The 17574-nt window shown below is 39.8% G+C and overlaps 2 protein-coding genes across 2 annotated transcripts; both read right to left on the bottom strand.

The window, feature by feature from the left end:
- Positions 1-9: 9 nt before the first annotated feature.
- faf2 (Fas associated factor family member 2) lies at positions 10-10616 on the bottom strand. The gene is made up of 11 exons (XM_067598844.1): positions 10503-10616; positions 9545-9613; positions 9216-9350; positions 8857-8933; positions 8638-8776; positions 4046-4131; positions 3762-3853; positions 2854-3031; positions 1846-2017; positions 1594-1737; positions 10-1330 (listed from the first exon to the last, which is right to left on the bottom strand). Exons 1-11 carry the CDS (start codon positions 10563-10565, stop codon positions 1148-1150), a joined length of 1338 nt encoding a protein of 445 aa, XP_067454945.1. The 5' UTR covers positions 10566-10616; the 3' UTR covers positions 10-1147.
- A 1865-nt stretch (positions 10617-12481) lies between these two features.
- pin4 (protein (peptidylprolyl cis/trans isomerase) NIMA-interacting, 4 (parvulin)) lies at positions 12482-16589 on the bottom strand. Its single transcript, XM_067598850.1, has 4 exons — positions 16435-16589; positions 16143-16210; positions 13574-13693; positions 12482-12793 (listed from the first exon to the last, which is right to left on the bottom strand). The coding sequence occupies exons 1-4, from the start codon at positions 16469-16471 to the stop codon at positions 12635-12637; spliced, it is 384 nt and encodes a 127-aa protein (XP_067454951.1). The 5' UTR covers positions 16472-16589; the 3' UTR covers positions 12482-12634.
- Positions 16590-17574: the final 985 nt, after the last annotated feature.

Here is a 17574-nt window from a genome sequence, read left to right as displayed (position 1 = left end):
TCAATAAACTCACGTTTTTAAAATGTTTTTAATTTATAATTGGAAAATTACATCTTTACATGAGCCCATTTAGATGTTACAGGCAGAACAGTCATCTATGAGTAACCACAGGCACACTATGAGCAGACTTGTACTATACTAGATTAAGCCACATGTAAAAGCTGTGGCCAATGTTAAATATTGTATTTTTTTTTTAAACTTCATGAGCTTGAGGCAGTCTGCTTTACATAGTAACCAACCTGCATTTGGTCATTTTATGACAGATGAGTCAAAAAACAGAACAAAAAAAAAAAAAAAAAAAAAGCACGGTAAATTTGGGTTTTGTTTTTTTTTTTTTAAATATCTAACTTATGTACAGGTCATGGCTCATTTAAAACAGGGTTCCCATATTTCCTTTATGTCCAAATCCACCAACCCGCTCCCTGAAGTAGTACATTTGCTCTCCTCGCAACATGGATCAACAATCACAGCAGTACCAAACCAAACTTAGACCAGGTCTGTGCTTGTCAGTCAGTGTGGAGAAAGCATGTGTAAACTTAAGGCAAAAGAGTGTTGAATTAGGACAAACGGATCAAACATGGAGTCTTTGACATTACAATAATAAAAAAAAATGGCCAAGGCATTCACACAACATAGAAATCCATACTTATCCATGCTGCATCCTGTGTGTATCAACAGGAATTAATACAACCTGCCTTCCTCAGTTGCCCAGACATTAATTTGGGATATGGTTCTGGTTTAGCACGAAGCTATGCTACCGTTTCAGTATATTTCAGTAGATGATTAAATCGATGCTGCGACAGTTACTGGTGATGAAGGACAAGAGTTGACTGGTAAATAGTACAGAGATAATGGAAAAAACAAACTTCTTTGTCCGCGTAGATACAAATATGAGTTCAAGGAAGGACTTTAAGAAATATTTGATAAAATTCAAGACTTTCCAGGTTATTGGGAACCCTGTAAACACAACCAAACAAGGACTGGATGCAGGGTGGTTTAAACTTTTCCAGGTTAGGATTTTATTTCAATGATCCCTTGTGCATAATGGCCATTTAACAAAAGAAGAAAAAGGGAGGGGGAAGGGGGGGGGACTGTGTGGGTGGGCATCGAAGGAAAATGTTTCCACATAGAGGAGGTATGTCATCTATTAATCGTCCGTAAGATCCTGAACAAAAAGGACCTCAGAGCGGCTGAGTCCCGCCTCTTTCAGTGTGGGAGGGTTGGGCTGCTCTTCGGTCGGAAGGCAGGGCAAGACTCGGCGAGGGAAGTTTGTAACTATCTCAAACTTCTCTGGGGTTTCTTTCAACGAGAAAAGGAAGTCGTATATTACCTGTGAGAGAAGAATTAGATGTGTGAATTAGCAAATAACCATGAGTGAAATTCTAAAAAAGGTACAGAAAAGACAGTGTCATGATTCGACAGTGCAGAGTTTTGTTCCAAATCAAGACAATCATATGATGTACATGGTTTGACACCCATAGATTGAGATTAATCTTAACAGATATCATTGTCAAATCTACTGTAAACCACTGGGTAAGAATATCTAACCAGTCAACCGGTTACACATGATAATTTGATAATTGTGGTACTCACCGTCAGAGACTGCCCAAAGAGGAATCGTCTCTCTACTCGTGTATCATTAGGCAGCTTAAACACTATTTTGACACTTTCTGGATCATCTGAAGGCGGTTCTGGAGGAAGACATTCTGACTTCCTCTCCTTCTCCTCTTCGAGTGTCTGGAGTCACACAACGAAAATTTGCAACATGAAAAGAATTGATTAGTTAACGTCTCCGTGTGTAGACTAGTCGCGTACGACATGAATTAAATGGAAAATAAGACTCACTCGTCGTCTCCGCTCCTCAGCAAGAGCGCTCTGTCGGACCTTCTCCTCCTCTTGCCTCCGCTGCTCCTGCTCCTCTCTTTTCTTTCGGTCCTTCTCCTGGTCGGCGCGGAGGGAGGCCAGGTAAGCCTCGTCCTGCTGCTGTCTTAGCACTTGGGTCTGGCTCCTCTCCTCCCTGAAACAAAAGCATTCATCTTTACTTGTACAATATGAAACTAATCTGGTATCAGAGTGGCATTAAACTTAACATGAATTGGTTTGTTTTTTTTTCCTTTAGTACATTTACGGACACACGAGTATTCTGGTTATTTCTGGGTTTTACAAGTGTCCTTTTTATGTCTGTTTATGTAAACATCATCTCCTCAAAATGATCAAAGTCAGGATAAGACCCATAACTTGGATACTAGTCTGACTACAGATGTGCTGTTTCAACACCAATTAACTAGATTTTGATCTAAAACACTCTTGACCTATCGCTATAGATTGAGTGACCTCTTTAGCAAAGCCACACTTAATTCAGAACTGCAGTGCTTTATATATTAAAGTAAAATAACAAAAACAAGTCAACCTCTTTATCACCAACACACTAATCAGGAAAGCAAAATTACTAGGTACACCAAATTAATGATACTTGAGAGACATCTGTATGTCTCTTTTAAAAATCTTTCCAGGCAAATCAACATCATTCCAAAAAAAAAAAAGAGAGAGAGCTAATTAACATGGTGAAGTACCAGTGCTGTCCCAAATTCATGGGATGATGCAGAGGTTAACAGTTCAAGTAAAATTTCAGTCACATCAAAATTTGTGTAAAATTTAATCTAATAAGCACTTTCCACAATAAGGCCTTTGGTCTGCCTCAGACTGACATGGGAGACTGAAAATTGACTGAATTGCCTCATAAACAAACTCCAGGCTGTCACGCTTTGAGCTTCAATACCAACCGCCTTCCCAAAACCCCCCCCACAACACATAATTAACAATTTTCACCAATGAAATAGTCATTTCCCATACCGTTCAAGGCGCTCTGACATCAGATATGTTTGGTTGGCATCCATGATGAAGGTGAGCTGGTTGATGAAGTCCTCTGGCTGAATGAGACCCTCGAGCCTGCCCACCACTGTCATCTTGCGGTCCTTCAGCATTATCATGGCCAGGAATGGGTAGGTGTTCTCCCGCAATGCTTGGGACACTAAAACAATATTATACAGACAAAAGTCACTGTGTCAACAATGCTGCTATTATTCATTTTGTAAACTTAGTTAGAAGGTCAGTTCACTCAAAAAGCACACAAAACAAACCACTTAGCATCTGCGGTAGCTCCCATGCTAATAGTTTTTGTTCTCCATTGAGACTTCTGCCAACTCAACAAACAATAGAGGTGAATATCATGTTGTTTGTGCCACTCAAAAGCATCAAAAGATTACATTCAAAAAACTCAACTTGTATGGCTTTCCAGAAAAACAATGTTGTGGTTACTGAGGATAGACCGCAGAACTTGCTGTCAGTTTAAATTTTTCTATGCTTTTCACGACACAAACAAATTCCTTTCAATTCCTTTGCTTTAGGATGGCGACAGAAGTCTCAATAGACTCAAACCCTGGGAATAGAAAACCAAAACTACCTGCATGGCCAGATACCACAACAGGTATGTTAATTTATTATTTAGGATGTATTGCTATACGTGACTATAAACCAGTCGTGTGCAATAAAAGATGAACAATGAATTAAGTTCCTGTTCAATGTCTTTTTTCTCTCCCTATAACCAAACCATTTCCACACAATAAAGGAAACGCTTTTCTTTGTCTTGTTCCTCTTCCGCACACAGATATTTTTCATGATCACTGCAGCCTATTTCACATTTACAATAAACAGCCCACTGACAACAAAACAGTGGGTTAAATAAGAAAACATTTGCATACCTCTGTAGCCCTCAGGCTTGCTGGTCGAGCATGCCCAAAAGAGCATTCGCGTGTTGAGGAAGGCTATGACCTCTTCTGTACATAACGTGGAGCTATAAAGTAACAAAACAAACTACTTAACAGGAATCACCTTTTTCATGTAGAGATGATGTTCATTTATAACATGTGGCAAAGACCAAGCAGACAAAACAATCACAAGTAACTGCATGACACACTGCAACAACAAGCACTACATAACTAATTCTGATGGCAGACAGATGTAGGTATGAAATCATGGAACATACCGGCAAAACTCGTCAGTGTCTTGATGATCCTCCCCGTGAAGGTACACTAATAGGTAGCGGAGCTCCCGTTTGGCATCATTCAGTGCCTACATGTTTAAGGGTAAACAAAAGAAATGCAACAAATTGCAGGTTTAACTTATTAAAGCAAAAGTTCTACATATTGAAAAACATGATTATTGGCTTTCTGGCACAGAGATAGATAAGATGATATCACTCTCAGATTTTCTGTCAAGCCACAGCAGAGCCTGATTAGCTTAGCTTAGCACAAAGACTGGAAACAACTAGCCTGGCTTGCCATTTTATGAGAAGTTGTGAGCCAGACCATGAGTAAACCCCAATTCCCTTAGATTGCATCCAAATTTCCTTCACTTGCATCGTAGTCCCTCCCACTCAAGATGCAAGGAGAGAGGAAACGAGGAAATATGTTTTTAGAGAAATGAGACGTCCTTTCCTCTGAAGCACATGTGAAGCAACGTCAGATTCTGATGAAAGCAGCAGCTGATCAGTTGTCAGTCGGTTTTAACAGCTGTAGTGACTTTTGATGAAGTTTGTGTCTGCACACACACAGATGTATTCTGTATTTCTAATGTGTCCCGCTCAGAGGCACATGAACAATTTCCACTGGCAGAATGCCTTTATATTAATTTATTAATTACTTGTGTTTGTATTTATTGATATTCTGATTGTGAATTAATTATTTAATAACCAAGAATATGATCAGAGTGTATTTTGAACACTGGAAATAACTTATCTGGCTAAATATTTCAGGGAAAATAGAAATTATGTAACTAGTATCAAACCTACCAATCAGAAATTTTCAGCCTCACATGTGACTGAATGGAAATGACTATAAATAATGCAAAATATAAATGTGTTTAAAATGTGTTTCTTGCTCTCTCATAAAGTCTCTCTGACTTTAACTTTATCCATGATAAAAGCTAATGGGGGAAATAACAGATCATGAAAAGAACAAACTTTCTAATAAATTAAGAAAGTAGTTTATGGTTCTCTTGTTGATCAGACCTAAAATTAACACAGACGCACTATTTTTAACCAGATGGTGACTCAGAAAACAAAATAAATATAAAACTTGGGAGTGACACACTTGAGTATAATCTGTAATCTGTCTGTCCACTCAGTGATGTTGTGATGTATCACATTAGTCTGATCAGCTGCAGCGCCCAATCAATAACTGCTTTCCACTAAGGGGGTCGTGTTGGCCGACTTCTGCAAAGGCTGCTCTCATATATCCTTGCTCATGGTACCTCAGAGATCCCTCCTCGCTCATCAGAGCAGAAAAAGCACTTTGGACAGCCTTTAAGAAGGCCGACCAGAATGGCTTCCGGGTCTTAGGAGGATTGAGGAGTGAGGGACAATCAAATAAGTGAATTGGGAGGTACCCCATTTCTTGGCTCTGAGGAGTAACTTCCTGGTATATCTGCTGGTTACCAGGCAACAGCTCCCAGTCAAGAAATAGTCTGGCACATAACCTACCATAAAACAACATTATCATTTTTATATTTCAGATAATGTGTGAATTAGTGAGCTTTAAAGGCCTTTACACACTGGATGCGATTTTTATGCGCAATTGATTCACACGTCAATATATTTTTTCGAACTGTTGTTTGTGTCACACAGAACGTGAATATTACAAGGCGAAAAAGCAACGTGATTTTTTTTCGGCTTTTTCACACAGCGAATAAAAGCATCAACCAATCACAAAGTGTAATCTGCACAGACAGCTGTTTCTTGTGACGGCCCACGTGGGGTGTTGAGTATCCTGCTGCATGTGTTTTGAACTTATTTACGGTATCTATATTGATTGATCAGCTCCAGGTCTGTCTGTGAGCACTGCAGGCAGACAGGTAGGTTCACTCGCTACAGTGGGCGGAGAAATAAAGCCAATGAATCAATACATTGATGTATAATGTATCATATGCATCATCACCATGTATTTATAAATACAAACACTGTGAATTTCTTCCCGTGGAGCCGACATGCAAACTGTTTTGGTTCAGTAACTCCCTGCTGTCAGTCAGCCAGGTGAAGGCAGTTTGTCCTCTCAGCTTCCAAGGAGCTGCAGCTGACAGGTGGCTGCTTCTGTGGACATGAGACGCTGAACGTAGGTCAGAGATCATCATCATCATCATCATCATCACTGGAGGATGATGTCAACATCCTCCAGTGATGATGATCTTGTCCTTCTTCTCCTCACTCGACAAATGAAGAGGAGAGCGTTATATCCGCTCAATCCACAACGGCTCCGACCTGCGTTCATTCTCTCTGTCCACAGAAGCAGCCGCTGGACAAACTGCTTTCACCAGGCTGACTGACAGCAGAATGAGCTGTTGCAAATTCCTTCGCAAATTCGTTTTTCTGTGGTTCTGTCGTAAATTTGTATCGCTGCTGATGTGAATAGTTTTGATGTGAACTATTCGCAGGCGATTATTTCACAATTTCGTGTCGTTTATTCACATCGCCCCCAGTGTGTAAAGGCCTTTAGAAGTGCTACTACGTACATTTTGCCAGGCTTATTGGCTGCAGCTTTAAATTTTATGGTCATATTATGCAAAATGCACTTTTTCATGTCTTTTCTACATAATTGTGTGTCCTTGGTGTGTCTAGAGATCCCCAAACTATGAGAAAAGACCATCCTCTCTCATTTTCTCCTGCTCCATCTTTGAGTAAATGTGGGTGCAAAAACACCATTTAAATTTTGCTTCCTTTATGACATCATAAAGGGATCTGAACATAGACCTCCCCCTCCAGCAGGCTGATGGTCCCCGCCCACTGAAAACCTACTTAATCAGCTTTTGAACTGAATCACAGTTCTGTTGTTGACTGAAGGAACCAACACAACAGTCTTTATGTCCTTCCATCATCTGAGGAAGAGAAGACCCATTGGATTCACGTTATTTTTGATGGAAATGTCCCCCCAATGACCGGAAAACTGTTTTATGTGTGTGTGATGGATCGATACTGGCCGTCCTTGTCCCAACTTCAATCTTGGAAGCTGTAAATTTTGCCATGCTTTATGCTGTTTTACTGTTTGTTTAGCAGGTTAGCCTGTTGAACTTGATGTTAGCATGTTGGACTTATGTCATATTGAGGGACAGTCAAGAGAAACTGTGTGAACATTAAGCCTCATTTGAAGCCAACTAAATGACAACAGGAGTAGGTTGAATGGTGGGAACTGTTTTTTCGTGTGGCTTTTTGTGGAACTTTTGGACTGCAGCGCTAGCTCAGCTAGTTTTGTTGTTACATGTTAGATTGTTCTGCTCCATGATCCACGCCGGTAGTGTGTGTAGCTGCTGTTACGTTATGTAAATGTACTTGATAGACATGCCATGAAGGACACGATACATGTGTGAAAAAGCAATGGTCAAACTGCAGGAATTCCTTTGCTAGGCAACGTTGTGTAACTCTGATTAGCACCCAGCAGCTAATTTACTCAGACCATAGAGCTGTAGTGATTCACTGTGACAGTGTGTGTAAAGTCAAGCTGAGGTTAATACGTCCATTCTGGTCCACAGATACACTTTGCGTTACTGTAATATTAGTATTAGTGACGCTACTGCAGCTCTGTTGCAGTTCCAGTATGAATATGAATACTGTCAACAGCCCTCGTTCTCTTCTGTTGCGGTCATGTAATCTCAAAATGAATCACGGCCAGAAAGCCACAGCCAGATCTGGATTGAAGTGTGGGGAGCAGCAGCTCATTTGCATAGACACAGAAAACAGCCCATCCAGAACAGCAACAAAGGCGAGTAGAGGCATTCTAGAATGCAAAATCTGTGGTATTTTCAGCAAAAAACTTCAAAGACATGTTTGGGGACCTAAGAGACCGATATTAACTTGAACAGGAGTATAATATGTCACCTTTAACAGATTTGAGAGTGGTATCAATCTTCTCATCTAACTCCCATCCAGAAGGAAAATAAATGTATATCCCAAAGCGAAAGCCTAGTACTTTAAAGTCGAGATGAAATGAAAAATGCCTTTTTAACCCTTTTAGATCACATCCCTAAATTGTGCACCTACTTTACAATATATGCCAAAAAATACAAAAAAATCAATTTGTTTGTATTCTTGTATCAAAATCCAACAGGGTGCAAAATGAACTTTTTTGTCCACTGGTCAAATGGCTAGTGAATGTTCAAATTTTACCAGCCACCCAGTACATTACCATTGTTTTTTGGGTGGTGAGTGAAGTAAATCTACCAGCCACTTGCCTATTTTACCAGCATTTGGCTGGTGCTAATTCTATGCCCTGAAATCCAATCATGTTTTCCTTCTGAAAAACAAAATATGACATCTGCTTACGTAGGCTTGTCCCAACCAATTTCACCCAATAATATCATGACATCCACCCATCAATCAATCTTTTAACAGCACAGAGCTAAGAGTCATTATGACACGCCCACTTTTCAATGTTTAATCAAATTCCTGCCGACATTATGTCCCGCCTGTCTATCCTGTTTCACTCAGAAATATGTCATGATACAGAAGTTAGATACTCTCAAAATGATGTTTCATCTGGACTTTAAATGACTGAACTTCAGTGCAGAAAAACTTAATATCTCTGAACTCACCTGGCTGTATGTTCCCTGGTAAAATACAGGGTGTGACCGACCATACTTCTCCTCAAAACTATGAATGAAGGACACAACATCTCCAACAGGGTCTGTCACACGACCACGAGGATCTGGCCTGATGAACCGCAGGGCGAACCTTGAATAAAAAGACATTGTGGAGATTAGTTACCGTCCTCCAGGTCCAGCAGCAAGTATAAATAAATGTGTTTGAGTTACCTGAATATGTCCAGAAGTGTGTAATATGTAAATCTGAAAGGTAGCATTATCAAGTAGTAACTCCATCCTAGTAATCCCTGAAAAACAAGGCAGACAGTCAATCCTGATGAATAAAGATGAACAGAACACAAATTTAAGATATAAGAGTTAAAAAGATTAAAAAGTGAGGCAAAATCAAGTAACAAATGTATTATGTCACAACATTAACTGAGCGACACCATTACACACTGTGTTTAGCATAAACAATAGTATTGCAGATTATAACAGGAACCCCATATCCTCTGCTGAGCAGCGACAATATTCAACAACTATGCAGAGATATCATCTTAAAGCACATTCATGAAAGCCTGCAGACCTACCCTGGGTTGTGGCCTTGAGACGATGTAACTATATACTCTATGGTCTGCCGTATTGACCTGTAATGGTCTGGATGGTGGAGGGTTAAACACACTGGGCACTCCTTCCTGCTCATTAAGTCTGTCTTGTACTGCAGCCTGAAACACATACATTTAATCCCATCACTCAGGTCTTTTTTTTTTTAATAAACCAAAAGAAAACATGACAGATGAATCAAAGCAAGGCAATCAAGTTCACAGGATCTGTATAGGAAAAAAGTGAACATTGCCATGAAAAGCCAATTGCAAAGCCTCTGTGATTCCTGTAATGTCCATTTGTGCAGTAACTTTACCTCTATGTTCCAATTATGCTGCTCTAATGTTCGACGACATTGGTCCATTGACTCCAAACCAGTCAGGTCCTGTGAGACATGAAGAAGAAATCACACTGAAGGCCTCAAAACCATCGTTACATTTTTTTTAATCTTATATACTCAGGTTTATCTTCGGGTATCTTACGGGCTACTGATTTGCCCTGTCAAGTCCTTCATTAGCAAGTAGCAATATTCATACAAAAACTACATAAGCTCGGTTGTCAAATAGTCAGAATTAAATCATTAGATGAACTGATAAGCTACCAGTTAGTTGTGCAGCTATCAAACTTCAAAATCAACGTCAACATACACACAAAAATCCGTCAACATCAAGCAGAATGACGTTAACGGTTAGCTAGCTAGCTCTCGAAAATATCAAGGGATTCTGACGGTTAGCTTAACATTACTAACTGTCGACTAAGACAACTTCAGCAGACTAAAGATTAAAAAGGGGGGAAAACTGGATCCCTCTTATTGTCATAAAACCAACAATTAACTAGATACAGTGGTGTCGAAACTTCAGTGACAGCTTGATCATGACTGCTGAGCTAACGTTAACTCACTCACGTTAACTGTTAATCTGACGTTAGCTAAATTTAAAGTCAATAATCACATGAAAAATCCAGCAATGTCGATTAACAAAGGTGGATAATGTGTATGTCTTCGAATAACATACAACTAACTGTAAAATATATATCAATCCGCCCATGGCCCTTAGAAGTCTGCTAACTTGTTAGCTAGCTGAGCTAACGTTAGCTACCTCTGCTAACGTTAGCTCTGACTCAAGTTGACGGGAAACGTTATCGAAGTTGACTGTGCAGAAAGCGTTTGAACACGCACTGTTCCGCCTGTTAGCATTAATTCAGCACCAACGATAGCGTATTAACACAGGAGGTTTCAGATGGACTCGTGTTAGTGTTAAAGTTAGGTTGTCTACCTGAAACTGGAGGAGTTTTTCAGTCTGCGCCTGAGATAATTCTGGTTCCTCTGGCGCCGCCATCTTACCTCGCCAATCATCTAGCAAGGCGTAGCAACGTCAACTGTCTTTTCCTGATGCCGGCTGCTGTCGCTGCTCTGCGGCTGCTCTGCGGGCTGCTGCCGCCTAGCGGTCTGGATGTCAACAGGGACTTGAGCTCATTTGCCTGGGTTGTTATTATAACCATGGTCCGCATGCATTACTTGCATGGATTTCCATTGATTAGTTATTGTAACCAGGGATTTACAGATAACATGGATATAGATTAATGAAGTCTGTATTAGGGAATATTTGTACATTATGTCTTTTATTTGATTTCAAAGTTCTTAAACATCCCTTCCAGACATGTTTTAAGACATAAAAAAAATCTACTTTGGATAATGTGTCTGACATGGCTTTTCCACAAAAAAAGGTAAATTCCCTTGTTAGAAATTACTAAAATTACATCTACTCCTTTTCCCTCAGTAATTATTATTATCATTATTAATTAATTAATGTATGAAAATATAAATATTGTTCATTTCAAAAGTTTTAACTGCTGGACACAAGATGTCGCCTACTTCACTGTAAAGTCCATTCTCAGTGTACGTGCACCTAAGGCTTCAAGTTTCCACATCACAGTTGTGTAAGTTGCATACTGGAGCAGGATTGGCTTGTTGTGATATCACAAATCATGCTCGTATGGCCCGCCCCTTTAACTCTGATTTTCAGGGGGGCACAGAGAAACTTTCCTCCACCGCAAGATTAATGTGAAAACAAACTCTGCACGTACATCATTCTGCACAGTGAAGCTCAAACATCCAACTGAAGTAACAATAAGAAAAACACATTTTGTGGAGGGGGACAGGTCTTAAGACTGTCTTAATACAATAGTCAGGTGCCCAATGAACATTGAAACAGGGTTTTCTTCATTACTCCTGATCACACTGGCCATTAGCAGATCCCTTCATAATGCACTTATAATGTAAGTGACCATACAATGAAAGGACCAAAATGATTGAATGATTACTGTGAGGAAAACCTCCCTCTGTTTTCATTTAGGCAACTGACTTTTGTTTTAAAACACACTTGAAAAATTGTGAACATGTCCTTTAACTTAAGTGTTAAAATCCGAAGAATATTGCTACATGAGCTACCTAAATTATGCATATTATTGAGTGCTGAAACAATTAGTTTGATAGTTAGACTATTCGACAGAAATTCATCTACTATTTTTATAATCTATTCATCATTTCAGTTATTCTTTAGGCAAAAATGCCAGACATTGCCTGATTTCAGTCTCTTAATTGTGAAGCTTTTCTGCTTGTGTTTGTCTTATATGATGACATCATCTTGGACTTTAGGATATTGTGAAGGTAAATTTTCACTGTTTTTTGACATTTTATATCACAATTATTTGAGAAAATAGCCAGCAGATTAATCGATAAAATTAGCTTGCAGCAGTCCTTCTCAGTAACCACACTTTATTTGTAACAGTATTGATATTATATCTCATATTTTCCAACTATAACTGATAATCAGTCCACTTTTTTGTTACTACTAACAACTAACTGTAACTAATCCTCAGAATACTGAATAACAGCAACTTAAGTAATTAGTAATTAATTTATATTTATAGTTTTGAAGTGTTGGTTTTGCAGTCATTAGAAATATGGGTTATATTTAATTTCACTGTAATTAATGACACCACCTTCATTTCTGAAAGACTTTAAAGCAGTATTTTTTAGGAGAAAGGGCTTCTTATTAGGCCAACTCTTCTACTTCTATCACGTCTTTTTTTGTCTAAAGATCATGTCTCACACACACAGACCTGATGAGTGAAAATGAATTTAATTGAAAAGGAAAATCAAGTGAATTATGTGAATGCAAAAGTTAAATATTCCCTCAGGTTGACTTGTCAGTGTGGTAGTGTACATTTAACAGAGACAAAGCTGACAGTATTCTACACCAGGATCATTTAATTTTCTTTAGCATTCAGAAAAATATAAAGCAAACATTGCATCGAGGACGTAAAATCAGGAAGTCATCAGTTTCAGAATATAGCACACTGTAGAATTTGAATGTCCTAATTTCAAGTGTTGAGCCCACCCTCATCACTTTTTCCCCTCTACCATAATGATATGGTACCCAAATTTGGTCTTGACGGGAGGGTCTGTGTAGACAGGTTTATCCATGGAACTGACAGGCAAGGCAAATGCTGCATCTTGAAAAGGTCCAACCATCGACCCTCGGGTCATCCACCCCAGATCACCCTGTCATGAACAAAACAGTCATGAACAAAACATGGTATGCACCTAATATGAGTCAGAAACAAGGCAAAAAGCTAAGATGTGTTCACTGCACTGAACATAAAAAAATATTTTCACAACTGTGAGCAATGCAGGAATTTGAAACTACCGCCTTTTACAGCTTCAGTTACCAAGCGGTAGGCCACAGATAAGGAAATGAGATAGAAGCTTTGTTGCACATGAAAAATATCAACAACTCAAAAATTAGGTGGTGCCCCTGAGTAACAACACATTGGCCAAAGAAGTTTCCCAGTAGCTGAGAATATATCAGTGTAGGTGTTCTAGTGGGTGAAAAATAGCCAAGTTTAGTAAAAGAGCTGTAAAGAAATTATCAGGTAGAAAGACTTATTAGTCATCAGTCTGGATTTCATCACCCATGAAGAGTCATTATGAGGTTTAGGCCCGTAGATCATATGTGTATTCATCATTACTCATATTTGTCCCATATTTATCACCACCTGTTCAGATGTATTCCATCTTGAAGAGCCCACTGCTTTCCTTGTTATGTGATAGTTAAGTGAATATCTTTGGGATGTGGACTGAAAAAACAAGCAATTTGAAGATATTATCTAGCGTTTGGCCATTTAGCCATTTTCTGATATTTTACAGATGATTAATCAAGAAAATAATAAGCACAATAGCAATGAAAGTAATAGTTGCAGTGCTCCTAGAGCGTACAGTTAATACTGTGGGATCATTTGAATCAGTAATGAGGTTGAAAATGACTAGAATGAATGTTCTTACTCCTTGTCTAGCTTTGTCTTCACTGTATTGTGAGGCTACTTCGCTGAAACGGACTCCAGCCTTCAGTTTCTCCATTGCCTCCATGCATTTTCCATGTTTCTCACAGAGGATATGTCGAACCTGGGGCCACACAGATCACAAAAGCACAGTTAATACTACCAGGAATAAACAATGGTTGGGCAGCAAACTAAACATAGCACAAAAAGTAAGGAAATTTGTGTTTGGTAGATTATTTCTTTGTTGTAACAATGTTTCTTGGCAATAAATCTTATACCGTTGGAAAGCCTGTTTATTTCCCTTTTAAATGGTGCCACATTTGTAAGGAACATGCATTTGTGGGATGAGCAGCAGAGCTGAGTATGTGGGTTGCACCCATAAAAAATATGCCAAATCTTCTCTGCCAATGCCAAACAGCTTATTCTGCCATTGACTCTTGTTTGGTGGATTGGATAATTGAGGTATGAAGAAACAAGACATATTGGCAATTTAACAATTTCTTCAACCAGCATTTGTCACAAGCCAGCTAACGTGGTTGTGTTGGTCAGTATGGCACGAACAGCACACCCAAGCTGATCCCACAAGTGTTCAATGGGGTTGAGGTCAGGACTGCTGGCAGGCCATTCCATCCTCTCCACTCCCAAATTCTGGAGGTAGTCTCTGATAAACCCCGCTGGTTGAAGAATGGGATGCCATCCCACAGCAGTGGGATGTGCGTATTAGATGCATTACCGCCACCTGGTGACCAGCATGAGGAGAAGGTGCCAGGCTGTTGTGTCTGTGTATGGTTCTTCCACACGCTTCATACTTCAATCATCCAATCCACCAAACACCAAACAAGAGTCAATGGCAGAATAAGTCATTTGGCATTGGCAGAGAAGATTTGACATATTTTTCATGGGGGCGCAAGCCGCATACTCAGCTCTGCTGCTCATCCCACAAATGCATGTTCCTTACAAATGTGGCACCATTTAAAAGGGAAATAAACAGGTTTCCAACGGAATAAGATTTATTGCCAAGAAGCATTGTTACAACAAAGAAATAATCTACCAAACACCTTTCCTTACTTTTTGTGCTATGTTTATAACTACTTAAATTCACTGTAGTCATTATGCTTAGCAAGCACTGATAAAGCATCCCAATAGTGGATCAAAAACCCCTAACTCATTCATGCTGTCCAGCACTGCCAGTACTTTTATGTAGGGATGCACAATATTATTGGCACGTCATCAGTATCAGCGTATTCTGCCAATAATGAAAGGCCGATATGTCGCCTTCTCCTCCGCCGCCTAACTGTGCTTCCCTTGATGGACTGTATCACCCTGACGGTCCCGGTGCTTCCTCCTCAGGCTCCAATTCACTCAAGCTGCCTGTCAGTCCCACTGCTTCTCCCCACTTTAACCCGAATAACAAACTGGGGATTGGTGGAGAAGCACAGCCAGCTAGCCTTCTCTAGCCTCCCAGCTAACGTTATCCCCGGCTCTCCATGTGGATCAAACTGGACCACTGATCCCCGGTTTGTTATTCAGGTTAAAGTGGGAAGAAGCAGCGGGTCTGACGGGCAGCTGAGTGACGTGGAGCCTGCGGAGGAAGCACCGGGACCGTCGGGGTGATACAGTCCATCAAGGTGCTGCGGTGTTCAGCTGCACAGATAGGAAATCCCTCGGCTGACAGGATGTACCACACTGTTTGAAAAATAAAAAACGTCATCTTCTTCTTTTTGGTTCATAACAGCGGTTGGCAACCAGCGTATTAGATGCATTACCGCCACCTTCTGCTCCGGAGTGTGGACCAGAGATTAAATCCTACACATTAATCCTGTCTGTCTAATAAACTCAAAGAAAACTCTACTGCTCCACCCACTTGGAAGGTTCATTAAAGTTTTAATGCTGAGCTCCTGAATCCAGTCTTCCTAAATTTGTCCTTCATATATTGTCTTTCTTGATCATACTCAGTACAATCTATGCTTGCATGCATAATAGTCTCCTCAGCCAGCTAGAAAAAAATATGTGCATATATTGGTATCGGCCACAATGAGTTGGAAATATTGGCAAAAAATCCAATATCATGCATCCCTACTTTTGTGACCCAAAGCAGATGTTGGTGCAGCAGTGATGGAAATTTTTCCACTAATGGAGAAAAGACAAACTGCTTGAAATACTCCCTAACATGCAGGGCCTACACTCTACGAATTCAACAAAAACATTGCATGGGTTGTATGATTCAAGGAGAAAAGGGCAATATTTGTTAAAAAAAAAAAAAAAAACTCTAAGATTTAATCATTTCAAAGGTCACAACGGGTTGTACATTGCATGTTGTAGTCAAATCAAGTTGAAATCAAGGCTCCTTTTAAAAGGTTCACCTCTCATTAAGAATAATTATATCTATTATTATATTAAGTCTAAATGTGGCTCCCCACACCGACACACTCAGCTCTTTCCGTTTTCCTTCAAGCTCCCTTTGTGGTACAAGGAGGAGAGCAGTAGTCGTTTGGCAAAAAGTCCCCAGTAATGACTAAGTAAGTAAAAATGTGTGTGTATACAAAATGTGGTTTTGTTGCGTGTAATGTTACCTTAACAGCAGTGCCTCCCTTCGGTGCCTTTTCTTTCTTGTCAGCGTCTCCACTTCCTGAAGCGGCTCCTACACACAGCAAAGACGTTCATCACCAGGACAACAGCCGTGAGGACAACAAATACCAGCAGTAACATTGTAACAAACAACACGATGAGCTTAAACCTGGCGAGCAAGCCATCATAAAGCATGTGAAGTGCTCTGGCAGTTGTATGCTACTAGCTAGTAAATGTGGCTTTAAGATAAAAGTACACAACACACAACTGACAGGACGTAACTAATGGACCACTGACCTTTACCACCCTTGCCACCTTTTCCCTTTGGTGGCATTTTAGTTTACAGTACACTGAAATTCAAGCAATTATGAGAAAGGAAAGCTGTGACAGCACGCTTTCACAGTGTTGTGAATAACGTGCGCAAAAGTCTGCGCAGAAAGCGGTTCTTCTTCTTCTTCTTCATGTTTAATGGCGTATTACCACCATTCAGAGCACTATCGCCACCAACGGTTGAATTACATAGTTCTTAAATCCTATTATTAAACCAGTGCTTTGAAGATAAGTGAAGACATGATTTGAAATATAGTTTCCAGAATCATTTGGAAAGAGTGTTTCCAAGTCCGTGTGTTCAACCCCTTTATGTTCCAGTTTATTTTTAACAGCTGTCTTTGTCTTGTATATTTGAGACAATGAAACGAGACTTGATTCACACTTTCCACATGATTACAGCTTTCACAAGTTCCAGTTAGATGCTTCCCAATGGGGTGCAGAGATGGATTTAGTTTTGTGTGTCCCAGTCTTATTCTGCTGATCAGGCACTCATGTCTCCTGTTTTTCCCCTGCAACCTCTTGTTGAATCTGATATAAATGCCTTCCTTTAGTATCCCTGTCCCAAAGCTTTTGCCACTGTGTCTTTATCCTGCTCCATATAAAAGCTTTTGCCTCTATCTTTCTTACTGCTATTGCAACTTCTACTTGGTTTTTATCTAATCCTTTCTTGGCAAGGTGGCCCACAACCTCATTTTCCTGAATGCCCACATGTGCTGATATCCATACAAACTGTACATCAATTCATAATTTACAAATTCTATATAAAGATTGTATAATGTCACAAAGGATATACTGTCTGCATCTTGAAGAGGTATGCTTGAGATAAACCAGGGCTGCACTTGAGTCTGAGCAAAGCGGTGTACGCAGTGGTTTGACTTCCTCTATCTATCGCATGGTTAACAAGATTGCCATCATTTCAACTGTATAAGCAGATATGTGGTCTGTAGTTCTCTTGTTCAATTTCACTTCTAACTCTGGGACATAAAATGCACTACTTGTTTTCTCATTCTCTGGATTTTTTTGACTCATCTGTAAATATCTGTACATATTGCCCATATCCCTCATGTAATACAGTGTTCACATAAGCCTGCAGATTAAATGCTTTTA

The sequence above is a fragment of the Thunnus thynnus genome, chromosome 9 (genome assembly GCF_963924715.1).
Source record: "Thunnus thynnus chromosome 9, fThuThy2.1, whole genome shotgun sequence".
Classification (NCBI taxonomy): Eukaryota; Metazoa; Chordata; class Actinopteri; order Scombriformes; family Scombridae; genus Thunnus; species Thunnus thynnus.
Note: the sequence above shows the minus strand (reverse complement) of the source record. Positions and strands in the feature narration are given on the sequence as shown.

Bases quoted from the DNA above. Each gene is read 5' to 3' on its own strand.
- faf2 (XM_067598844.1), bottom strand. From the start codon at position 10,565: ATGGCGGCGCCAGAGGAACCAGAATTATCTCAGGCGCAGACTGAAAAA. The intron at 4,132-8,637 runs GTGAGTTCAGAG...TTAAACATGTAG, and splicing joins ACCAGGGAACATACAGCCAG to GCACTGAATGATGCCAAACG. The intron at 1,738-1,845 runs GTGAGTCTTATT...GTGTGACTCCAG, and splicing joins CTGAGGAGCGGAGACGACGA to ACACTCGAAGAGGAGAAGGA.
- pin4 (XM_067598850.1), bottom strand. From the start codon at position 16,471: ATGCCACCAAAGGGAAAAGGTGGCAAGGGTGGTAAAG. The intron at 16,211-16,434 runs GTCAGTGGTCCA...TGCTGTGTGTAG, and splicing joins AGGTGGCAAGGGTGGTAAAG to GAGCCGCTTCAGGAAGTGGA. The intron at 13,694-16,142 runs GTAACATTACAC...GTGTGGCCCCAG, and splicing joins AGGGAGGCACTGCTGTTAAG to GTTCGACATATCCTCTGTGA.